The following is a 25,377-nucleotide window of genomic DNA, read 5'->3' on the forward strand; positions in this document are numbered from 1 at the left end:
CGCCAATCGGAACGCGCCCGGCTCGGGGATGAGGCGGCGCGGGCGGCGGAGAGGGGAAGGGAAGGGGCGGGGAGCGCGGCGCGAGTTTCTATTGGCGGGCGCTGACAGCTCCCCCCGCAGCCGCCGCCGCCCTTAAAGGGGCCGCGCCCGCCATCCGCGCCCCCGTCCGCCGGGGCGCTGCCGAGGCGCACGGACCCGTAAGAAGTCGCAGCCCTTTTAAGAGGCGCGGAGCGGGCGTCACCCGGCGCTATAAAAGGCGGCGGAGCGGCGGGCGCGGTGACAGCGGGGGCGCGGCGCGGCCGGGGCGGCTCCGCGGCCGCCATGGAGTTCAACGTGAAGAAGCTGGCGTCGGACGCGGGGGTCTTCTTCTCCCGCGCCATGCAGGTGAGGCGGGGCTTGTCGCCACGGCAGCGGCATCGCCCGGAGGCCGCGGGGCGGGAGGCGCGGGGGATCCGCGGAGCCAGGCCCCGGAGGAGCCAGGGGGGTTTGCCCGGCCCCGGGGAGGCTGGAGAAGGAGATCGGAGCTGGGTGGGTCCGTCTGCCTGAGCCGCAGCCCCCGGAGCATCACCCGCAGATGCATCACCTCGGGAGCTCGGGGGTGCCGGGGAAGGTCCCAAGGGAAGAGCCCCGGGGATGGTGCTCGGGATGGGGAGGGGAGTGCGGGGAGACATTCGTGCCTGGGGTTTGCTGCTCTTAAAGAAACAAAGGTGCTGGCACACGGCTGCTTTGTCCGTACCCAGACCCAGCGGGAAGGGGTCCAGAGCTCTGGAACGGTGCCCAGGGAGAGCATGGAGTCTCCCACCCTGGAGACATTCCAAACCCGGCTGGACACGCTCCTGTGTCACCTGCTCCAGGTGACCCTGCCTTCGCAAGGAGATTGGACGGGATGATTTCCAGAGGTCCCTTCCAATCCCAGTCATTCTGGGATTCTGTGGAATGGTCCCTGTCGCTGGGGAGGGGTGGTGGAGGTGCCTTGCACCTGGTCTGCGCTTCAGCCCCTCGGGAGGAGCAGGAGATCCCAGGGCCTGGGAAGACACTGGGATGTTCAAGGGATGGGATGAGCTGCTGAGAGTGAGCAGGTCAGGTCTCATGGGGTTGCTGAGGCATCAGGACCATGCGAGGAAATGTCTGGAGCTGAGTCGGGGTGGGGTGAGGTTGAGTATTAGGAAAAGGTTCTTCCCCCAGAGGGTGGTGGGGCACTGAACAGGCTCCCCAGGGCAGTGGTCACAGTCCCAAGGGCTATAGAGCTCAAGAAGCATTTGGACAATGCTCTCAGGCACAGGGGGGATTCTTTGGGCTGTTTCTGAGCAGGGCCAGTTGTACTTTGATGATCCTTGCGGGTCCTCAGAATATTCTGATATTCACAACTTGAGATCAGGAGCTTCTTGGGGATGAACTGACCCCCCTGGAGCTGTGAAGATGTGCAGCAGATGTGCAGCAGATGTGCAGCAGATGTGCAGCAGGTGGTGAGATGGGGCTGCTGAGTGTGTTCATTTCTTGGGCATAAGAACTGGAATATTGCTCTTGTTTGACCAGGAGAGGAGAGAGGCAGGTCAGAACTGGTTGGGATCCTGCCTGGAAAGTGAAGCCCAGACTCTGGGACTGGGCTTCTTGCTCTACCTATTGTGTGGGGGCTGGTAAACAAACAGCAGAGCTGCCTTGTTCCAGACCTTCTGTGCAGGGGAGTAATTCTGGCTCTATTGAGAACTGGTCTCCTGTAAGCAGATATCAGCTCCTGTAGCCGTGCCAGTGAGTCATATGTTATGAAAAAGAGAGATATTAACTACAGGTGCAAAATAAGGAGCAGATGGAAGGCCTAAAGATGCCGTTCTCATGCAAATGACCTTGGATGCAGAAGAAATGCTAGAAAGAAATCTTGTGTTTAGAAGCCTTATTGTAAGTCTCTGGTAAGTGTTTTTTAGCTCCAAGGCGTAGGAAGGAGACAGGCCTGGGAACAGTGTCTGCACACAGTGATTCCAGAGCAAGGAGGCGTTTATAAATCGTGGCTTCTGCTTGCTACACCTACTCCACTGTCTCGTACATGAATATTCATATGCCTAATTACAGTAGTAATTTCTTGAAATCAAATGAGCACTGGCACTTGTGGACAGTGAGCAGGTGTGTAAGGAGGGGGAACTGGAAGGAAAGAGATCTCTGAGGCTGAAAACCACCTCATGAGGTGTCACTGCTGGGGGAATTCAGCCTTTTTTGGGTCCTCACAGACTCCTGGTGTGGGTGAGCCCTGCCCTTTCTCCCCCGAGAGCCGCCAGTGACAGCTGAGGTCTGCTGTGGGCAGTAAGGGCTGGGTTTGTAGCACTCTTTAGCACTGCAGATCTTCTAGGACGGGAATAAGCTGTCTAGAAAAAGCTGTTTTCTGTAGCATTTGGAGATGCTTTCTCCAGCTCCAGGCATTTAACAAAGTGATGTTTTACTGGAACTGCAGCAACTGGAGATAAATGGACTGGCCATTATGTGCTGTTCCACTCAGACAGCATTAGCTCCTGCTGTCTGGCAGAGCTGTCTGACCAACACACAGGAGCTTCACTCAAACTGGAATTGGGGCTCAGCCGGGGGAAAGGAGACAGGGCATGGTCAGCACAACACCTCTGGGCTGGCTCAGGGCAGGAGCTGATTTGAAACCTGTCAAATACAACCCAACGTAGGTGCTGGAAGAAGGATTTTGGACTAGGCTCCTCATGACAAAAACAACCCAATCAAAACAGCTCAAACCCACTGCTGCCTTTACATGGCTCTTCCTCGCTCAGGCATCAGTCACAGGGCTCCTCCAGAAAAGCAGAGCAGACAGTAAAGGTGGGGTAGGAAAGTAGTGGACAGCACTGCTACCCTGGGAGTGGGGAACAAGCTTCTAGGCTGGGGCAGCTGCAAGGATATAGAGCTTGTGTAGGATTCAGCATCTCACCTGAGCATGGCCTGTATTGACACTTGCACTACCAGTTGCAGCCATCAGATCAGTATTCTCTGAGGGGATGTGCCACCTGCAGACAGATTCCAAACAGGTCGCTCTTCATCTTCACTTGAAGGAGGGCCTCTCCCTTTGATCAGATGCACCTTCCAGTTATCAATGAGTGGGTCTGATCCCAAACCTTGGCCAGTGGAAGCTGTGTGGCCACACACTGGACGTCTCTGTTCTAGATAGGCTGCAAGGCAGGCTCTTTCAGAGAGGTCTGGAAATAATTGTAGGTGTCTGTCTTTTGTCAGTTCTGATGTAAACAGGCTCTGGGTGAAAATGCCTAAGTGTGAGTACAGCTTTTGGGTGCTTATTCCCCCACTAATGTCATTACTAGAACAGCTAGAGGCTGACTTACTCTCTCTTGAAGCTCCTGCAGACAGACTCCCCCAGCTCCCTGAATTCTGGTGATAAAATAGACTTTTATCATTAGTAGATAAAATAAACCCTCTGCTTGCTGACCTTACTGGTGTTCACACTTTAAAAGTTCAGAGAGCAGAAGGTGACCCAAGGAAAGGACAAGGTCTTGGTAGGGACACCTGACCCAAGCTGCCCAAAGGGATATTGCATACCATAGGACATTGCAGAGCAATAAAACCTAAGAGAGAGGAGGAGGGGGGACATTATTATAGAGCACATTTGTCTTTTGGGGTAACCATGCCATGTACTGAGGCCCAGCTTCCCGGGAAGTGGTCACACATCACTTGCAGATGGGAAGGAGACAGGAAAATTTTTTTGCTTCCTTTGCTTCCATGCACAACTTTTTCTTCATTAAACTGCCTTTATCTTTCACTATGAGGTTTTTCCATCTTATTTTCACCCCCCCTGTTCTGCTGAGGAGGGAAGTGATAGAGAGATTTGGTGGCACCTCATGTCCAGCCAAGCTTAACCCACCACAACAGTGTTTTTTTTTTCCTCTCCTAGATGCCTTGCTCATGAGTTAACCAAGCTGTCCCTGTTAATGACTTCCTTCTGTCCTCTAGCACAGTTTCACTTGGCTCCCAGCCTGGCTTTCCTGACTCCTGGTGACCAAATACTTGGAGCAGACTCTGTATCTGGTCCAGAGTTGCTGAAAATCAGGTAGTTTTCAGATGCTGAGTGGCTGTAGCTTCTTTCTTACTGCAACACTGTTCAAGGAGGGAGCCAGATTTGCTCAACCTATTGTGTTGTGCCTCTGATCAAAAAGAGCAAATGTTACTGTGTTTTGGGCATTTTGAGCTATTTGGAGGCTTTGAAAAACCCAACAGCCTAAATCTACTGGCAGGTACAGGAGACTATTCCTGGTTTAAATCTCCTGGCTCTGGTTTGATCATTGTAATTTAAAGTGGAAAGTCATAAGTAACATCCAGTTGGATAAAATGGGGACCCTGCAAGTGGTACAAGGGCCTGAACTCTGCCACCAGATCCTCTGCAAGGGGGCTGCAGCCACCCTGTTAGAGATCACAGCATACAGGCCTGGGCTTTTATTATACTGGGATTTTATTCCCCTCACTTTTAAGGAGAGGAAGGTGCTGATGCTTTCAGCAAAGGAAATACCATGGGCTATTTTATAGCCTAACTCTGATGGCATTTAGTCACAGGCCCGTTTGATCTATACCTGTAGTGCAGGGGGGCCCCTCCAGCTCAGCACTACTTGCCAACCCCCCTGACATCCCAGATGTGTGTCTGCCAACTCTCTTGGGGGAAGGGGCTTTTCCCCGAGCTGTGAATGCTTAGGGCAGCTGCCCTAGCTGTAGTCCAGCACATCCATGCTCCTTTTGGGCCTGTGGCCCAAGTGCTGCTCTCCTGCTGGGTCACCCTGTTTGCCCACCTGGGCCCTGATAAAGCATCTCTGGTTCCTGCTGTTCAGCCAAGACTCCCAGAGGAAACCCAACCTTTGGCTGAATTATTGATGACCTGGAATGCAGCACTTCCTGGAGAGCGAGAGTGGCACTGACAAAAGGCTGCCCTGCATTATTAAGCAGCCGGATCAGCTGCAAGGATGAGCAGCCTCTCAGCACTGTGACCTGGCTCACGATCCCAGGATGCAGATCTGGGAATTGGTTCAGGGCTATTGACCCAGTCCTCAGGTTCTAGAAAACAAGCAGTAGCTCTGCCATGGCAGGATGGAGGAGCTGGAGGTTCTTTCTCAACGCTGCAACTGCCTGTGCTTTGCCAGCCCTGCCTTCCTCCCCGGGGATCTGCACCAAGCCTGTAAATCAACTTGATGAAACCAAATATCACTCCTGTTTGTGGCAATCTGTTGTGAAAGACAGCAGTGCTGCTAGTCTGGGAACAGCAAAATATAAAATACTCAAAATCTGTCTTTTTACAGTCAGGAGGCTTGAGGGTATGATCAGTTCATTTGTTCTGCATCTCTTGGTGTCACAGTGAAGTCTTTTCAACCAAATTTCTCTGTTATGAAAACAAATTCTCAGGAATAGAAATCCTTTACAGAGGAGTTCTGCCTGAAGTGCTTGAGTAGCCAAATTCATAAACTGCTGTTCTTCTACCCTTCTTTTCACTGGGCAGCCAGGTAAGAAGGGATCAGCAGCTGAGACCTGTTGTCACCTAAAATCTCAGATTTCCACTTGCACCAGACAAAAAAACGAGCCAGCTCGTAGGTCAGTGTAACTCACCTGTAATCTCCTGCACTGGCTGTGCTTCCAGGAGAAGCTCCATCTGATCTCATGGCAGGCTGCTCCTGCAGGAGGTGGTCCTGCTCTCCCTACACTTCATGGCACATCCCCACTACTGCTGTGAAGTCGGGTGGGCTCTCTGATAGGTCTAAAAAGTCACATTAGAGGTCAAATGGAGCTGGATCAGTGACTCCCTGTGCACAGGGAGGAGGAGGTAACACTGGGCAGCGATAGCACCCAGTGCAGCCCCTGCAGTGAGGCACCAGCCCCCCGAGGCTGTGCCTGGGCTGGGTTCAGCACACCCAGCTCCTGGGCAGGGGTCAGGGAGACACTGAGTGAGTTAAGTGTCAGTGGAGTCACAGCCTTCCATGCCTTGCACCTGCTTCCCGACCTTCCTGCCCTGCTTTCCAACCCTGAAAGGAAGCCTGAATAAGAGATTGTTTTCTGGCCTGACCCTTTGGAGCCACGGGCTGTGACTGAGATTCCTGCCCATCCTCCCCTTCTGGCATAGCCCCCAGGCTTGCTGTGATCCTGGTGCTGCCCTCAGCCTTGTTGCAAGACAAACAGCTTTATTGCCTGACTTGAGATAAGAATTGTTTCCGAGTCCTGGCGAGTGCTGAGCTGTGACCCCTGCACTGGGTTACACAAAACAGCCACAGAGGACAGTGATGCCAAAGATGCCACTTGTTAATAAAGCAAAGGGCCCCAGAGCTGGAATGGTTCAGGACAGTGGCAGTAGTGCTGTGGAGATGCTGGAGGGCTTCAGCAGTGATCTGGCACTGCAGCAATGCTGTAAGAAGCTGACTCAATTCAGCTGATAAGAAACTGGGTTTAGATTTGACAGCTCCAGGGCAGCTGCTGGTGCAGGATAAGCCTAAACTGCAGGAAAAAGAGCTGGACTTGAAAGTGAGATGAGGTCTCCGAATGCTGTCTGGGAAAGGGGGATGAGAGAGACTTATCTTTGCATCAAAGAGTCTTGGCTTGTTTAGGAAAGATCTTAAACAGATGACTCAAGAATTGGTGCCAAATACCTGGGAAGTCCCAGTTTGCTGCATGGCAGTGACTCAGCCCAGCCTGGCAGAGTCTGAAAACAGCTCTGGGCTCCCAGCAGTGACAGAGGAAAGCAGCCTCAGCTGCTGAGAGCCATGTGTGACCCCCCAAAGAAATCAAACAATACAAACACCCTCTCACCTTGAATCTGCTTTTACCCATTGTCCAGAAATGGCATGGGGGACCATGGCAAAACCCAGTTAAAATTATGTGCCAGTAACCAGGGGCTGCTGGTGCAGGGGACAGAACAGCAAAGTCATCCCTGGTCCTCTGTCCCCAACGGGCTGCGGGGGACAGTGTGACTGTCCTGTCCCTGCAGCTCAGAATCTGTCACCACCTGCCTCTGGCAAGGCACTCCACTGGCTGGAGCTCGAATCGTGCTAAACAGGTCGCTGTGTAAACATACCTGGAGGGCTTGTATATCTCAGACATCTGGTAACAGGACTCCAAGGGCTGTTTGCTCCTGCTCTGGGCTCTCCTTATCTCACTTTGTTCCCAGCATTGTGCTGGATGGGAAAGGAACAGAGCTGGCCAGGAAGCCTTTCAGGAAGGGCAGCAGACATCAGAGCAAGACCCCATGGAAGGGACATTTTAGCCTATCTAGAGCTGAGCTCTGGTGTAGGGAAGCAGAGAGGAGAAGGTACCAGCAGTAGATCAGACAGGAGCTGCATTTCAGCTAAGAGCTTTAGCCAGGCTTTAATCTTTGGCATCTTTTAATCTTTGGCCAGTATTGCACAGTACCATGTCCTGATAGTGCAGCAGTAGCATCAGAGACCATTAACAAGGGTTAAAGGACAACTGGAGCCTCTGTAGGATCCCAAATGGCACAGCTGACCAAAGGGTCTTTTAGCATGATCCAACAAGATGCTGGTTCTGTCAAGAGCAGGAAATTGTGCTTAAAAATACACTGAAGTTGGCCAACTTCACTGAAAGGAGCACGTGGGAAATGGGGATGGGATGAGAGGGAATGGGCTCTTCTCTCAGAAATCCCTCAAAGAAGCAATGGAGGGTGTCCAGGCCATCTGATGATGCATCTCCAGATTGACAAACCTGGTCAGATGTCACTGTGCAGTATGAAAACACTGGAGACTTGCACAGCCCAATTCTCCCTGCTGCTAATTTTAAACTTAAAAGGAATTGCAGAGGGAGGGATTGTCCATTGCCAGTATGAATCTGAGTGCTGAGAAGAGTTGAACAGTGTTATATTTCAATTCCCTGCTTCAGAGTGTGTCCCAGAAGAACAGTCACGTGCTGGAAGTGGTTTTATCTAAATCCTGAGTCTCCCAGCTTGGGGTGGTAGTGGCATTCCCAACCCCTTGGGTTTGCAGGACACAGAGTTGGTCAGGAGGATATGAAGGGATTCAGCACCTTCCCTCATGTGAAGGATGTCTGTTGCTGTTCTGCATGAAGCAGTGGAAGGCATGTGCATATTTAAATAGATCCCTCACAACTGGAGTATTTTCATACTAGACCTTATTAAAAGTTACTTATTCTGGAACACCTCTCAAACCTGGAGTCTATTTTTAGGTTGATGTTTGTTCTACTCTTGGGCAAAAAATTTGCCCTCTTCCCCTGAAAGATGCCTGGGAACAAAGAATGACATCTTGAAGGGTTTTTAGCTCTGTTCTAAGGTAAATACACAAGACAAAAGCAGCTTCACTGTCCCTTATTAGCTCTATAACACTAAATTTGCTTTGGGAGAACAGACCTAATGACTGCCTTCTTCCTGCAGTTTACTGAAGAAAAGCTGGGCCAGGCTGAGAAGACTGAACTTGATGCCCACTTTGAAAACCTTCTGGCCAGGGCAGACTGCACAAAGAACTGGACAGAGAAGATCTTGCGTCAGACTGAAGTTCTGCTACAGCCAAACCCAAGTAAGTGCAGCTTCTCCTAAGGCTTGAAGGACAAATGTCACTTGCAACTCAGTGGTGAAAGACATGGCCTCTGGCAGAGAGCCCTGTAGAGTTTGTGGGGCTTGGTGTCTTGGTGTCTTTGCAGGGCCTGTCCTTCTTCGCTGTGCAGCTGAGAGCACCTCAGAGCCTGGCAGTGCGCTGGGGCAGGGACACCTGCTCCTGGCACTGGTGCCTGCTGTCCAGTGCATCACTGAGGACTGCGTGGGGTGGGCTATCATGAATCCCAGCTCAGGGACTCTCTTCCAGCCTCCCTGGTCTCCTCGTTCCAGGTGCCAGAGTAGAAGAATTCCTGTATGAGAAGCTTGACCGGAAGGTGCCTTCCCGGGTCACCAATGGGGAGCTGCTGGCACAGTACATGACAGAGGCAGCCAATGACTTTGGGCCAGGGACACCTTATGGTAAGTCAGCCTGGCTAATGAAGAAGTCCTGGGAATCCATCCCTTCCCAAGAGAATATCCCTAATACTTGCATTGAGATGAACGCAGCAGGCTCCTTCCTGACCACACAGAGCATCTTTCTGCTCTTTAAATTCTCACAGTTGTCCCTTCCTGGGGGAATTCTGGGTTTCTTTAAGCAGCAGACCTGCACAGAGACACAGCCTTCACTTCCAGCTGTCCTTGCTCCTGCCATGAGCTCTGTTCCTGCTCTCCAAATCAATAGTTGTTCAATAGTGAATCCTGTTACAGCCAGAGCAGCTGTAACTGCATCTATAGCCAACACTCTCTAATCAACTCATGTTTTCTGCTCTGGTGCTTTTTAATTTGCTGCTCTGTTCCTGTGCCTCTGTTTTATGAGGCAAAGAAGGATCATTCTGCGCAAGCAGGTAGAGCAATAAAATACATCAGTGCCATAAGTGCCTCAGGAGATAGATAAGATCAGAGTTGTCCTGGGAGCAGTGAAAAGACGCCTCAGGCCAACAGCAGAGTGGGTATGGCTGGAGCTGGTGTGGGACTTTGCTCAGGCCAGGCACTGCTGTGTCTGTGTCCCCCAGCATGGGAGTCTGGAAGCTCTGGGTGAGTTGGCTGGAGGCAACACGTGGTAATTGGTTTCTCCTGGAGCTGAAGGTTCCCGTTGTTGCAGGAAAGACTTTGATAAAAGTTGGAGAGACTCAGAGGCGCTTGGGTGCAGCAGAACGGGAATTCATCCACTCTGCCTCCATCAACTTCCTGACCCCTCTGCGCAACTTCCTGGAAGGAGATTGGAGAACCATCTCTGTAAGTGTGGTGGCAGTGAAGGGGAAGCTTGTCACGACCCTGGAGACAAGGAGGGCAGGGGGAGAGAGAAACAGTGCTAAGAGAACCCCTTATCTTTCCTTGTGACAAAGGATGACTCCATACCTCTCCCCTTAAAGAATGCAAGGATGAGGGAACACCAACCCTAGATCTGCTCAGGTTCCCCCTCTGACAGAGAAGGATTGCCAGCTGATGTGCATGAGGAAAGTAACTCCTTTCCCCACTCCTGCAGCTTGTGGGCACCACCCATCACAGGCTGCCCTGTTTTCAGGAGGTTATCCTGTATCCGTGGCAACCAGCCCCAAAACTCCTGCTAAGGAGACGAGCATAGCAACGGGTTCTTTCTCCCTGGCATGTTTTGATAAAGAAATAGATTTGATTCCTAGGTGATACCATGTCCCCTCCTCAACCCTGCTTCTAAGCAATCTGCTCTGACCCATCTCCTGTCCCTTCCAGAAAGAGCGGAGGATCCTGCAGAACCGACGCCTGGACCTGGACGCCTGCAAAGCCAGGTTGAAGAAGGCCAAAGCTGCCGAGGCAAAAGCAGCGGTAACTCCTCCCCTCATTTCCCTCCCCGTCTTTCTGGCCCCAGGGCTTGGCTCACATCGTCAAAAATTAGGTTACCCTGCTGTGTCCTGTCTCTGGCAGGCATGGGTGGGGCAATTCCTCATCTGGGATGGAAGGGAACTGGGAGCAGGAGCCATGTGCCTGTTTCTGAGATGTCCTCCCTTGGAGGAGTTGTTGAAGCAAACAGTTCTGAGCTTCTGGAGTCTGGAAACTTGCACTTGACCCAGGCTCCTGCCTCCTGACTGATCAGAGTTGCTGGATGAGTTGTGCTAGTAACTATAAGGCTGTATCTTCTGAGGACTTGCTTTTCACTGGGGATCTCAAGCCAAGCCAAGAGAGAGCTGAGCTGAGAGGTGCACGAGGGAAAAGCTGCTGGAGCTCTGCAGCAGTCCCAGCCTGTCAGACTAGTTAGGATTCTGCCAGCTCCCAGGCAGGAGTGCTGTGGGAGCAGGTAAGGGGTGGCCAGGGTCAGACTGGCTACAAGGTCCACTTCTGAGCCTCTCTGCTCACTCAGTTCATGGTGCTCTGGTTACAGGTTTGTCTTGCCCTCTGGCTTTGGGAAATTCATCACCTTGGGCACTGATGGGTTCCCTGGAGGGCCTGGTTGGAGCTGGTTGTCATCCTATAGAGCTCTGGCTGTTGGCACAAGGACCTGCCAAGTTCTGCTTCTGCCTTGGGGCCAGGAGCTCAAGTGGCAAATGTGTGCAAGTCAGAATCAAACTGTCCTTGTCAGTCAGTCTCTGGGATGCACTGGGATACCAGCCCAGCAGCCCTGCTATGAGTCTGTTTCTAACCATCTGCCAGCTGGGCCTCTGGCCTTGTCTCTCCCTGGGTAGCCAGTTCCCAGGTGTTTTCCCTTTCCTCCAGCTCCAATTACATCCATGGCAGATGGGGAAGCTGTGCTAAGCTCTGCAGCCTCCATCAGCAGGTCTGACAGAGTGCTCAGACCTACACAGGACAGCTGTGAACAGCAGTAGTAGCTGCCCCTTTTAAAAAAGCCTCCTCTAATCAGTCAGGTCCCCCAGATCCTCTGAAAGTAACTTCAGGAATCCCACATTCCCCTTCCAGAGGGGTCAGTGCCCCCAGTCTCAGGGGGAACTGGTGGCCCTTGCTTTATCTTTAAGCTCAGATCAGAGCAGGAATTGAGATACCTCCTGTGCTTCCTCCCTTTCCACCCTCTTTACCTTGCTTCCTACAGGAGGTGATCCCAAGGCCTCTCACCTACACACACACCCTTGGTTGAGGGACTCCCCTGTAGCTGGAAAAGAAAAACTTTGTTTCCCACTGGAACTTTTGGGGTGCCCCAGGCAGGTGCAGAGCCGATCCAGGCTTTCCAGGGTGTTGTCCCCAGGCCAAGCTTCAAAGCAGCAGAGTGGCTGAAACACTGATGGCAACAGCAGAGCAAATTCAGCTGCTGCTGTGGGGACCCATCTCTCAGCCAGCTCAGTTTAAAGGTGGGGTCCCTGGTCTCTGGGTGCCTCCCTGGCTGCTGGATGACAAGGTGGAAGCTCTCAGCACCGGGGAGAGCTGCTTCCTCTGCTCTAGACACCTCATCTAGATCGCAGCATTCCCTGTAACATGCCTGGAGTCCTGTGTCACACCTCCCCATCCAAGCTGAAGTATCCCAGCTCTCCCAGCTCACCTCTCTCTTGCTGCTCTTCCCCTCTGTACTGCAAATCTGTGTTCCCACAGCTTCTGTCTCGTGATGCCCCTCTGAGTGCTGCTGCCCAGACCCGTGAGCTGCTGTGGAGTACCTGGGCTTGTGCCTTTCCCACAGACTCTGTGCTTTGTCCTTCCTGTTGATGCTGTTTTGTTTACTAACCTTTTTGTTTTGTTTCTTTGTAATTTGCTCAGTGTGAGGGAGATGTGAGTATTGACTGTGCTAACAGTGCTGTGATTTTTTTTTTCTTTAACACCTCTCATTGTCTCTCCCATTTTTAAAAAGAAAATTCATATCTTCTTTGTCCCGTTGGGACTGGCCCTGCAGCATGTTCTGAGCGTGATCAGGGCTGTGGCTGCCTGGGGAAGGTGCTCCAGAAGGATGGGAGCGTCAGGGACCTGCCTGCAGCCCCTCTGGAGCATCCCTCGGGTCCATCCACGCTGCCTGCAAGCAGTGCTCAAGAGAGACAGGGGCTCCCCTAAAGACCCCCTCGGGCTCCTCCAGCTGCAGGCAGGAGGAGGTGGGGTTGGGTGGCCAGTCCCTCTCTGGAAGGGCAGCCCAGAGACAATGACAGGCAGGATGATCTGGTTGTGGTGCTGTTCTGCCCCTTTTCCCCATTACCAGACTGGAAGAGGGAGGGAGGTGGGTCCCTTTTGACCACTGCTTGCAAATACAACTTCTCCATGCACAGAAGAGAAGCTTGCCTCCTTCATCCCATGTGCTGTGACTAGTTTTGGGACTCCCTGGAGACCAGGGAATGGGAGGAGAGGTTTCTTCAGTTGCTCTTGATCTTTAAAAAACAAAAAGCATAAGCAGCTATTTCTGTGAAACATCCTTCCTCCCCACAGGGAGGAGTCCAGCCTACTTGCTTTGCTGGCCTCAAACCTCACTGGTGCATTTTTCTCCCTATACTCAGGTTTAACTTGTAATAGGAATTGCTCCTCCTTATTCCTTCCTCCAGCCATCCCTAAAACTCCTAAATGGTATGGAAAAAAAAAAAAACTGTTGGGACTGCCTGACTGCTCGTCCACACACTGGTCACTCATTCCAGCTGGCTGCTCGGGGCCCAGCAAAGTGGGCCAGTGTGTATAAGTGGATCTGGGTGACTACAGAGAGATTAACCTGGGAGAGAGAATGAGGGGCCTGAGGGGATTAATGCCAGAGCTGGGATCCAGCACGACTGTGCCAGCCCTGCACAGCAGCTACTGTGCAGTAAGGGCTGGCCAGGAGGATTCCTGATGTCAGGCAGCTCAGTTTGTCTCTTCAGGTGGTTCTACAGCCAAAGGCCATACCAGGAGGAGGCCTGATCTTAACTGAATAAAAGCACCACGTTATGTGGTGGTTAATGAGCCCATAACTGTGTGGGAGTGGACTGAATCCGTTGCACTTCCAATGAGGAAACTGGACTCCAGAGTGCTCAAGTCTTCCTGCCCCAGGGCAGAAGTTTAGCTGTGGAGAATGTGGCTTGGAGGTTTCCTCACCTCTGGGATGAAAACTCCTACACTGCCTTTGGCTCTACCTGGCTTGGCTAAGCCATGTTCCTTCCTGAAAACAGCAGATCTGGCTCCATTTGGAGGAAACATGGCTTGGAGAGAGTGAGAGCAGTAGAAGGCACTGTGGAAGGGGTGCTCCAGTGCTGGTAAATCCTCCTGCCTTAAGGGCAAGGCCCTGTACAGTGACTGTAGGCAGGAGACAAGGGGAAGGAAGGTCCTGCCCACGGAACTGAGCTAATACAACAAGAGCAACCTGCTGGCTGTAAGGGAATGGGAATGCCCTTGGGATTGTGCTCTATGAGCTGATAGCTGTAAGTACAGGCAGAGTTTCTAACAGCAGGAGTGTCTGCTGTTCGAGTATCAGGTGTGACTGCACAAGCCTGGCCTCCACGTGCCACTGCTGAGATGTCGGGAGACCTTCCTCCTGCCTCTCATCAGAAGACGAGCAAAGCTCCCAGCACAGGCAGGAAAAAAGCCACTGGTCTCTTGTTCCACCCATCGCCCAGTGACTCCTGTTGACTCCTCTGGTGCCTTGTACATGACACTCTATTCCCCCCCAGGCTGTGCCTGACTTTCAGGAAACCAGACCTCGTAATTACGTGCTCTCCGCCAGCGCATCAGCGGTAAGATCACCTCCTCCCAGATACTGCCTCCTCCTAGATATTGCCTCTTCCTGCCCTTCTCTGTACCTGATGTAAACTCAGACCTAGTGCTCTGCTGTTTTCAACATTTTAATGTGACATGGGCTGCCCAGGGTTCCTCTGACTCGGCCTTGAGGATTCACATCACCCCCATGCGGGTGCCTGCTCAGGGTCTGGCCCTTTGCAGCTGGGTTTGCTTTCCAAACCAGTTTCCCTGCCAGCCCTCTTCCACATTTCTAGTGGGGATCTTCAGATGGGTTTTTATTGCTAGTGGAGCAGTTGAGAGGAACAAACCTCCAGGAGTGGCCTTTCTGGATGGTTCCAGCTGTACAGTGGCAGCATCACACATGTGACTGCCTGATCTGTACCGTGGTGTCAGAGGCTTTGTAGCTGGTCAAGAGAATCAAAGATGGAGGAATCTCCCTGCCACCAGTGTCAATAACAGTGCAGACTTTTCTGTTCTGCAAACAGAAGTCATTTTTTACTGTTTCATTGTGTTGGCAGCTGTTCCACAGCCAGATGTGCCTGGGGTGGATGAACAGCCCACTGCATCTCCACTCTGTTGCACTGAGTGGATGTGGCCAAGCAATTGACTTCCCATGCTGTGTTCATGGCTCCCCATTGCACAATGTCACATTTCTCGTTAAAATGTTGAAAACTGATCATCTTGCTTCCTAACTAGCATTCAGAACAACACTGATGCCTGCTAATAGAATAATCTGGGAGTGGAAGTGCTGGGGAGTGGAATCTGCAGATATGGAAAAGGACAGCCCGGCCTTCTCAGAAACAAAAAACACTATGGAAACAAGGTGGATTTGGTTAATGGGAAATCCATCCCATTTGGAGACAGAGGTGTGTCTGAGCTGACAGCATCAGTGTTAGTTCCTAGGGCGATCTGTCCTGACCTTGGAGAGTGATGCTGGGATCAGAAATAGCTTTGCACAGTACCTAGAAAACGATTTCCATCGGTCCCAGGCTCAGTGATGAGAGTCCTGCAGAAGCTGATACTGATGATGCTGCAGCAACTGCTCAGTTCTCCTGTCTCCTAGTGCAGCTCAGAGCCAGCTTGTGGCTCTGGCTTTTCCCTTGGGAAGGTCTGTTCCCAGAGACTGCAGTTAAGCTCTAGGAGACCCAGAGGAGAGAAACTGGGCTTTCGCTGCCTCTGAATAGACATGGGTATCCTGACTGCTCCCCAGGGCTAAAGCACACCTGAAGACAAGCATTTGAACAATGTGCATTGGCATCTTGTGGAGTGCCCAGACACCCAGTTGGACACATCCAGCCCTCACCAGAGAGTACCTTGATCTGCTTCTGCTCTATTGCAAAGCTGCTCTGGGGAGCAGGTGCCACATACAGAAACATAACAGGAGAACAGATTTTGTGAAGATTTTTAGCCAACAAGTGTCTAGCCTGGGACATCTGTGCCTAGTTCAGTGCTCCCTCATCAGGCTCTGCTAGTGCTGGTGGCACTGGGCAGCAAGAGCAGGCTATGGGAGAGCAGCCAGCACTGACCCCGATCGAGTTTGATGATTGCACAGCAGGGCCTCCTACCAGAAGTGCCTGTGGGAAGTGTGCTGGCCCAACCAGTGTCAGGCCTTGTGGCTTCCAAAGCTCTTTCAGAGGCTGCAGTCAGTGGGTAAAGGGCTACCTGAACTCCAGCTGCACTGGCAAGGGTGACCTGAATTACAGTTTACATCTCTAATTAGCAAAACACAAGCTGAGCCCAGGCTGCTCCCCAGCTCTGAACAGGCAGCTGCTTTGCTGCAAGCTCTCTAATCCCAGCATTCATCCCAAGGGGTCAGGCACTGCAGCAAGGTAGGAGCTCTTCATCCTGTTGCTCTGCTTTTCTTCCAGGCCAGAGTCCTTGTGCTACTTCTTAGTGTGCACTGACAGTGCAGAGCAGTGGCTGCTGCTCACCTCGCTCTTGAGCTCGGCTCCTTTCTGGAGGGAGGGGTTGGTTATGCCCAAGGTAACAGCTTTGTCTTACAGGTGAGCAAACAGGTCAGCTCTCTCCTGGACCACACGCCCTCAGCAGGGCTCTGATTTGGATTCTAAATTTACATTGTTGGTTTTTGGAGAGGTGGATAACACGGTGCTTTTATTTTTTTCCCCTTCCATGACAGGAGGGCTCAGATGGAATTAAATCCAAGAAAAAAAGCACCTCCCTTGTTTTGTATGAGTTGGAGGCTGAGGAGCCATTTCTCCTCTCTCCCACACTGACCTTTTGTTTTTGTGTAAGAAGGTGTATGTGGGCTGTGCAAGCCTAAATATTCCTTTCTCTCAGACCCTGCCACGCAGTGTACCCCTAGGAATGATTCCAAGAAAAAACATATTGAGTACCTTAAAGAGGATTCCTCTGGCTTGAGCTGGGGTGCAGGAAGACAATAGCAGATCATGGCCTTTTCTGCTCTCTGAGCTGTCCAAAAAGGAGCTACACCGAGTCTTAGCCCAGGGACAGATCTGGGCAAAGCTAGACTGTCCCAGAACACCACAGGACCAGACCTGGAGGTGGCACAGCAAAGGCAACAGAAGAGAAACAAATCTGGCTACAAATTCAATGGGTGCTACACTGATAAATGGGCCTGATGTGGCTTAAGTACTGTCCACAGTGTCTGAGTAGGAAGGCCTGGGATCAGAGGGAAAGCTTCCCCTTGCTCCTATGGTAAACCACGCTCCAAAAACACGGGGGTGTGCTGGCAAAGGCCTTGTGCCAGAGAAGCAGTTCAGGAGCTGCTTCTCAGCTTCCTACAGGATGCTTCCACCACCTCCTTCCAGAGCAGCAGCTCTTAGAAGGGAAAGGGACTCACATCCCCACACGTGGCTGAAACTGGCCAGGCCTTACTCCAACCAGTTCCTGATTTGCAGTAACAAAACATCCCCATAGAAGTCGAAGAAAACACCCACCTCAGCACCCAGACCAGTACAATAATTCCACTGAAGTAAGAGATGCCAATCAGGCTACAGACCACAGAGCAGGCAGCAATCCCAGGAGCCTGGCAAAACACCTTCCTGCTTCAGCCCCTCCCCAGTACAGGCAGGGCCTACAGGTGCTCCTTATATTGGCTGCTGAAGTCTCTCTGCACCTGGGGCTCCCACAGCCCACCTGAGGACAGCTGGTGAGCAAAGCTCAGCTGGGAGAGCCTGGTCCAAACAGAGCCTGTTCTCCCTCTGACACCCACATCCAGCACAGGTGCCCCCAGTGCAAATTCAGCTGTGTCTGGTGATCTTCCCTGACCTGCAGAAGTGACCCTGGGTGGTGAAGCTGAGCTCCACAGGGGTCATGCCCCTGGCCCCACTGGTGTGGGTGTTGCAGGCAGGCTGCTGTGCTCCCAGATCCAGGGGGATTTCACATTGCCAGGACTGAGGCAGTAGTTGGCTGCTGAGTAAAGGCCAAGCCAAGGACCTCTGGGAAGGAATCAATGTGTTTTTCTGCCTCCTCTCTCCCTTTGCCATTGCTGTGTGTGACTTCTGTTCATTGTTTCATGTCCTGAAGCCAGATCCCACAAGCAGCTGGAGGTGTCCAAGTCTGCCCCTGTGGGGAAGGAGAGTAGGAAGGAGTCGTGTGATGTTTTGCCTGGCTCAGAGGCAGCAGCCAGCCCCTGCTTCCTCCTTGCTGTGGCTAAACAGGCCTGTTGGCACTTCAGGCTGGGTGGATTATCCCACTAATCTGAGCTCTCTGGACCATGGGTGAGGAACACTGGCCTCTGTGCAGCCTGAGCTCAAAAAGCTCACTTGCCTCTCCACAATCCTAAAAGAAGGGCTGTCCTTCAACACCAACCTCTGCAGCTTCAGTGAAGTGAGCCTTGCTGTGCAGAGGACTCTGCTGTTAATCTTTTTTTTCCTGGAGCCTGTGGAATGCAGTGGCTGTAGCAGCCCTGGCAGGGAGCAGAGCTGGCGTGCTGCTGGCTCTGGTGGCATGAACTTGCTCTCCCATTGTGAAACTGAGCTCGAGGGTGCAGGAATGAGGGGAAGGGGTATAGATCTGGCAGCTGCTGCTGGGTGAAGGGCTGGCTTGTCCCTGGAGTTGGCCTGCTGTCCATGGAGCACCCTTGCCTGTTGGTGTTAATGCCGAGTGCTTCGCGACGTCTCCAACACTGATCTCCTTTCCTGTTGCTCTGTGGCCCCTACAGCTTTGGAGCGACGAGGTGGAAAAAGTAAGTATCCAGCTGGAATTGTGCTCAAACCTTCTGGGGGTGTTCAGGGGACAGGGGTGCTGTGGAGCCCTTCCTGCTCGCAGGCAGGGGAGGATCAGGGGCTGCTGCTGTTGTGTGCCCCAGCCCTGATCCCTCTGTGTGGTTCAGTGCAATGACAGCGGCTTGGGATGAGCCATGGGCCCATTGGCTGTCCCTGGTGGGAGACACTTCCCTGGCATCCAGGCGTGTCTGCGTGTGGTAAAAGGAGGCTCAGAACACTGCACTGTGTGACAGGAGCAGAGGTGATGCTTGAGGTGTGATCCAGCTCTGCTCCTGTGGCCAAGGCTCTGATCCTCCGTGTGCCTCTGGTAGCCCCTGGCCTAATCCATCCAGCTGGCTCTACACAGAGCTGGAGCAAGGACAGAGCATTTCCTGTGCCCAGCCCCAGCTGCTGCAGGGAACAGCTCGGTCGGGGGTAGGGTGGAGGGAGGTTTGAAGCCTCATGGAGTTGATTCTCTCTGGGTGAGCTGCACTTACCCTTCTGATCCATGGAGGCTCTGGAAGGGAAGTGTGACTTGTCCATGAAGGTGGATGGAGGGCTGAGACCAAGGTGAGCTCTCTGTGGAGCTCCAGCACATCAGGGAACTTCCAGAGACACCTTTTGGGATCCTGTTCCTTTCACACCTTGAACACCCCCAGCAGGCATTGCTGTGAAGCCTGAAGTGCAGAGTGGCAGAAGTTCTGTGTGCTGTGCATGACAGCAGCCTGTTGCTGCCTTATTCCAAAGGCATCTGCAGAATGGACTGGCTGTTCCCAAACCAGCTCTTCCTGTTCTTTAAATCCTTCAGTCCCTCAACCAAACAAGCTGGCTACAGTTAGCTATGAGCATGCAAAGATCTGTTCCTCTATCCTCTCTCTTTGGGTTATTCTGCTTGGGTAGACCGAAGTATGTAAGTAAATATTGAAGTTCTCCATGTCTTGGAGAAGCACAAGACTGGAAGGGGCCTCCCAGGTCACCATCCAGCTCTGGCTTTATAGGAAACTACATCCTGCAACTGCTCAGAGTTGGCAGGGAGAGGCAAATCCCAGGCAGCACCAAATGGAGCTGCATCTGCCTGGCACAAGTTTAAATAGTTTTGAATACTGGAGTCTCAGTTCATGGGAGCAAGAATCACTTGGTGTTTTGAAGGCATTGCACTGGTATTTCCTGTTACATCCCCCCTTCTCCTTTAAATAATCCCCTTCATACAGAGGATGCAAGAAAATAGATCAGTTGAGTTGCAGCTTAAAATAGACAAATCTGATTAAAAGACAGTCAGAGCATTTCTTTGTTGTAGCCTGGCTCTACACTGGTAGAGAGCTGTGCTGGCCCCAGCAGCACCTCCAGCTTGTCCTGCTGAGAATACTGGGTCTCCTCTGGGGTCACCAGTGATGTGGCCTCTGCTCTGAGACTGTCAGCCGGGCTGGATCAGCCCTCTGGGCTCAATTCCAGACATGTCAGTCCTGGGCCAGAATGGTCAGGGCATTCCCAAAGCAGTGAAAGGAACCCGTGCACCAGGGCAGCTCTCTGAGCTGCACGCTCCTGGAGGAGGGGAAAGGGTTCTCTTTCCAGTGAGCTGGAGCTGAGTGGGTGTTGCTCTTCTGTGACCAGCCACAGCACATCCCAAGAGGACTCCAGCACTGTTAAGGAATTAAGGAATTAAGGTGTTGAGGAATACTGCATACTGGAGAGAACATGTGGGCTTGCTTGTCACCCCTTTCCATCAGCAGGAGGGGAGAGCTGGCACCAGAACACTTGGCTGCTCCAGCACTTCTGGAGAATTCCTTACCAGGATCCACCTGGGTATTCTGGTACTGCCAGAAACTGCCCCAGTGTAAATGCACTGTTTGGTGGTGGGGGAGAGATGGGTCTCCAGTGTGAGTCTGTCTCTGGATTCCCAAAGCCTGCTGTGGAGCTGCCTGCTATTCACCAGTGTTTAATTCCTCCTAGCTCAGAATCAGTAACTAGCCCCAAAGGAGACTCTTGGGTAGAAGTTGGATTGGGATGTTCATCTCCATTGCAGATTTAATTAGCAGCAGCAGTTTGGTAAATACTGCCTGGCCTCAGCCTTTGTTCTGGGGTGATAAAAAGGAATCTACTGCTCTTCCAGAGAGAAGCCTAGGGAGGCTGTGACATTCCTATGCGTGCAGGTGCAGAAAGAGGGGACTAAAGGGACAGGAGCTGGCATGGGACTGGCTTTCCACATACCTCAGGATTAACAAAGGAGCTTCCCTGCTTGATGCATCAGTTTTGAGCTGCCATTCCATCACCTGCAGTGACCCAGTGTAGGATTAAGAAGGAATTAAGCTGAAATGCAGCCAGAGGTCTCTGGGATCCCAACCCAGGGTCTCTTGTGCCTGCTGCTCAGTGTCACAGCTGCACGTGGATCCTGCAGCACCTGTGTCTTGCTGCCAAAGAGGGGGTGTGAAGGTAGAGGGCTGCAGAGACAGAACAGGGCTCCTGCCCTGTGCTGCCTGAGCCCCCATCCTGTTTGCAGGCGGAGCACGAGCTGAGGCTCACCCAGACCGAGTTCGACCGCCAGGCAGAGGTGACCCGGCTGCTGCTGGAGGGGATCAGCAGCACACACGTGAGTCCTCCTGGGCACCTGGGGGTGAAAGGGACTAAGACTTTTGGCTCCTGCCAAGAGGATTATAGAGTCCTGCATGTGGAATAGAGGTAGAAGAGGTGGTAAATTTGGGGTACCTCAAGGGGGTAGTAGCTGCAGCAAGAGTTTCTGTGCCTTGTAACCAAACTCAGTCAAGCTGATGGTCCTTTTCCCTCCAGGTGAATCATCTTCGCTGTCTCCACGAGTTTGTGGAGTCTCAGACCAACTACTATGCTCAGTGCTACCAGTTCATGCTGGACCTGCAGAAGCAACTGGGCAGGTAAGACAAGAGACTGCTTTTACTTCTCTGAGGGTTATTGGTCTCCTTACCCCCAGCTCAGGGCTCCTTCCCCCTCCCACATCAATGTTGGGCAGAAGTTATAAAGTGCCCTCACAACTCTGACAGAGCTTCTGAGTTTACAGAGTGGTGACCAGTCCTGGTGGTGGTGATGCATTTGGAGCAGGCTTTGCCATTGGCTTTTTACATTCCTCTCAAAGCACGATGGCCACAGGAGTTTGAACATTCTTCCTCTAAATTAGTTAGATCACACGATACTCAAATTCCTGTTGCCAAGCAATGAGCCTGAGCATGCTCTGCTGCAGCAGTAACAAATCCCAGATTCCATATTCCGTGCTGCTGGCTGCACATCCCGTGGGGTGGGGTGGGCTGGGATGTTCTGTCTGGTAGTGTCACACCAGCACAGGCCTGACCCAGGAGGGGCTGTTGCCTCTATGTGATCACTCACACTCCTGTTCCGTTCTTTTTCCATGCCTGCAGCTCCAAAGGAGAAATGTAAGTATGATATTGGCCAGGATGATCTCTGAGGGCTCTCCTCCCCCCAGTGACTCTGGGATCTCTGTGTGATCACTGCCAGGGCCAGAGCTGTACCCCCTTAGATAACTGAGCCTGAGCTCCATTACTGTCTCTCTCTAGAGAGCCTGTAAGGGCTGGGAGCCTCCAGCTGTGGCATCCAGTTCAACAGCAGCAATGCCCATCCCTTTGCTGAAGAATTAGCAGGCAGAACAGGTAACACAGACCATGTGAGAGCAGGGCAAGGACACAGCACAATGGACCCAGTCACACAGAGCCGAGAGCAGTACCTGTCCAGCCCCCTCTGCAGTGTCACATGTCAGTCTGGTACTCTGCAAGTTGTTGAAACAGGCACTGGAGTCAAAACAGGCAGACAAGTGTCACTTGCTGCACAGTCTCACCTGAGAACTGAGGGTATTTCCCCACATGAAGGGCAGTGTGGGTATGTTACAGCTGGGTATGTAGGCTGCAATTCTCGAGCATCATCTCTGCAGTGCAACTGCTGAAAGGAAGAGCTCGTGGTTCCTCAGGCTGGAGCCTCACTGAACTGTGCTTTTCTCTCCTGTGCAAGATTTTCAGGCACATTCGTAGGCAACGCGGAATCTGCATCTCCCGCAGCCGCTACCTCTCCTCCAGCTGTTGCTGCTGCCACGCTCCCTGCTGTGCCTACAATTCCAGTGGTGCCCACAATTGTTGGGGTGCCCAACACCGTAGCAGAGGGTGTGCTAAACCCCAACGAAGTCAAGCCTCCTGCCAGTGGGACACGCAGGGCCAGAGTCCTCTACGACTATGAAGCGGCTGACAGCACCGAGCTGGCACTTCTTGCAGATGAGGTTGGTGGCTTTCCTGAGTGTTGGATTTGGCTATAACTGCCCAGCAGCCTGTGGTGTGCCCAACAAGGACTTTGGTTCCTTTTGCTGCCCCTAAAACCTGCTTTATGAAATAATAGAGTCTTTACCTGGATACCAGTATCTGCTGAGTTGCAGTGAGCTTGTGCTCACTGCCATTTACTATTTAACATCACCCAAATAACTCCTCAGTTCCTGTTGGAGCCCAAAATAAAATACTCCAATACTCAGTATCTTCACTGTTACCCTCAAATACAGCTGCCTTATCCAGAGCCATAGGATAAGCTGTTGGCTGGAGGCCTGCTCTAATCATGCTGAGAAAAAAAGAAAAATCAGCACGTTGGAAACTCTTCTGTTCTCTAGACTGAACTTCTATATTCAGAAGGGATGACAAAGCAACATGTAGAAGTACCTTGAGTCACTTTGGAGAATGAAAAAGCAACAGGGACATCACTGGGCAGTTTTCCATAGATCTGGTGTTAAAGCTGCAGATAGCTCCAGGGAAAGGGCACTGATGCCTGCTAAATGAACTTCAGGAATTACTGTTCTTTCAGTCCCCATCTGACTTAATTTCTTGGCTCTGTCTGCAGAGTAAGGTCCTGTCTAATGTGCTGTCTTCTCTCCCCAGATGATCACTGTGTACAGCCTGCCAGGCATGGATCCAGACTGGCTCATAGGGGAAAGAGGGAACCAGAAAGGGAAAGTTCCTGTCACTTATTTGGAACTGTTAAGTTAAATGTTAAGGAAGAAGAATGTACAAGCAGAATGCATCCCTCATCTGGCACTTCTAATGCGGATTTCCTCATCCGAGACCATTGCTCTCTTCAGGGTCAACACTCCATTGCTAATATGGGAATTATGGGAAAGAAGTGGGAAAACTGTTATGGTGAGGTTTTGGGAAAGGGCTGATGGCACCCAAGACTGAATTTGTTACCTACCAGTGCAGCCTGCTTTGAGGTTAGTCCTGATGGCACAAGATTCCTTGATTACTTTTTCCCTTCCCGGCCCCAGTCTTGTTCCTCACAGTGGCTTTCCCAGGGCGAGCGAGCTGTGTCCCTCAGCAGCTGCTCACCAGTTACACTTCCCTCATGTCTGGTGTGGGTTAGTGCCTGTCTGCCCCTCCCCTCCTCTCTTCTCCAGCAGCAGAATTGCCCAAGTCCAACCATCGAGCACTCCAGTAGGGAAGTGTCCTGCACACCCTCTCTGACATGTCCCAGCACATAAAGCAAGAAGGCTGCAGCTGAGATTTAGGAGCCTGTTAAACCCACCCACCCTGCTCACCCGTGGGAGACCAGCAGAGCCACACTCACCATCCTGGGGCCTGGAGGCTCCCACCTACCCCCGTCCCCTGAAGCTGGAAGATTTCTTTGTGGAAACCACCCTGCTACCGTAGGGCCTAACCCCAAACCTCGTGCAAGGGACCATGCATCTCGCTTGCATTTCCTCTGGGAAATTGCTCTTGGACTGCAAAGTTTACAAGCCTTTTTACAAGCTTTGCTCCCTGTGTTATTGTCCAGGCTTTTCTTTCAGTGTGTCTGTCCAGGCATGTTTTAGCCTGACTTTATTTCCACCCTGAATCACTGATTTAATGAATGTTTCCCCTCCCATGTCAGCAGTGAACAGACTTGGTGCATCCTAGTGCAGAAAGGGACAGTCCCACCTGCTGTGACCCCCAACACAGAGCTGTTCTTGGCCATACACACACCATGACCCAGGCTGTCCTGGAGGGATGGGTTGGTTTAGCTCAGGTGTGTGTGTGCCCGCTCACTCTGGAATGAACTCCTAGCTAGAGCTCACTTAAAGGACTTCCACTTGATGTATCATGAGTTTTCCACTCAAGCTGGATGGAAGAGAAACTCACCTGCACCAAGCTCTCTGTTCACAACCTTCCCCTGGGTATGTCAGAACTAACTTTGCTTGTTTATTGATCTTTTGCACTTTCCCCAAAGGTATCGTGACCATTCTAATGTAACGGGCACTGAGCACCTGTGTTTGTGGGGCTCATGGGTTTCAGCACTTATTTGCCAATAAACAAACTGCCTGACCTCCTGCCTCAGCATCTTCTGTGGGCTCAGGGCTGTCCTTGCTCCCCAGCCACAGGGCTGTGGAGACAAGCAGGGAGACAAAGGGAGCAGCTCAGGTGAAAGCAGTGCCCTCCTGCTACTCTAGGCTTGGAAGCTGGGGTTAAAAGCAAAACAAAGCTGCTCATCCTTCCTGTCCCACCTGACACTCCCAACACACTGTGAGAGCCTTGTGGTTCCTTTCCCAGCTGATGCATCTCAGTTGTACTACAGCTTCAGGGGCTCTGAGAAACAACAGCTCTTCCTGCACCTGAAGCAAAAATAGAGCAGCAGCATGACTTCAGCTGCTGAGAGACCCAAGTGCTATTCTAGATCTAACAGACTTTTTTAGTTGTTATGGAAACTAGATCTGCTGCTAATCTAAAATCATAAAGTCGTGTCCCTAACACCCAGCTTGGAAGGAACTCCTGGGAAAAGCAGCTGTTGAAATGCTCTGTAGTGCAGCAATAATGTTTAGCTGTTCTAGTTAAGGAGAACAGGGAAATCAAATGATGTTCCCATTCTAGTTGGTTTTAAAATTGCCAGGATTACCACTCCCATAGTCCTGACCTATTAAAGATCCACTCCTGCCTATTTCCCTTCCAGCATGTATATTTTCCCTCAGGCCAGTGACATTCCTGTTCCCCTGCTATTCTTCTCCTTGGTACATTAAAGAGGAAAAACTGTTTTAGGAAAAACAGCAGCAGCTTAATGAAGCAGAAAATGGCCTCAGAGCAG

The 25,377-nt window shown here is 51.9% G+C and overlaps 1 protein-coding gene across 8 annotated transcripts; it reads left to right on the forward strand.

The window, feature by feature from the left end:
• Nucleotides 1-266: 266 nt before the first annotated feature.
• On the forward strand, nucleotides 267-24,625 carry SH3GLB2 (SH3 domain containing GRB2 like, endophilin B2). Of its 8 annotated transcripts, XM_039561679.1 has the most exons (13): nucleotides 267-384; nucleotides 8,369-8,510; nucleotides 8,819-8,947; nucleotides 9,630-9,763; nucleotides 10,238-10,330; nucleotides 12,203-12,214; nucleotides 14,062-14,124; nucleotides 18,273-18,296; nucleotides 20,813-20,902; nucleotides 21,100-21,200; nucleotides 21,699-21,713; nucleotides 22,303-22,564; nucleotides 23,208-24,625. In XM_039561679.1, the coding sequence occupies exons 1-13, from the start codon at nucleotides 322-324 to the stop codon at nucleotides 23,313-23,315; spliced, it is 1,236 nt and encodes a 411-aa protein (XP_039417613.1). In that variant the 5' UTR covers nucleotides 267-321; the 3' UTR covers nucleotides 23,316-24,625. The 8 variants fall into 8 exon arrangements, with proteins under 8 accessions (XP_039417613.1, XP_039417615.1, XP_039417617.1 ...); XM_039561681.1 differs by lacking the exon at nucleotides 21,699-21,713; XM_039561683.1 differs by lacking the exon at nucleotides 14,062-14,124.
• The last annotated feature ends 752 nt before the right edge of the window (nucleotides 24,626-25,377 follow it).

Source organism: Corvus cornix, chromosome 17, assembly GCF_000738735.6.
Source record: "Corvus cornix cornix isolate S_Up_H32 chromosome 17, ASM73873v5, whole genome shotgun sequence".
Classification (NCBI taxonomy): Eukaryota; Metazoa; Chordata; class Aves; order Passeriformes; family Corvidae; genus Corvus; species Corvus cornix.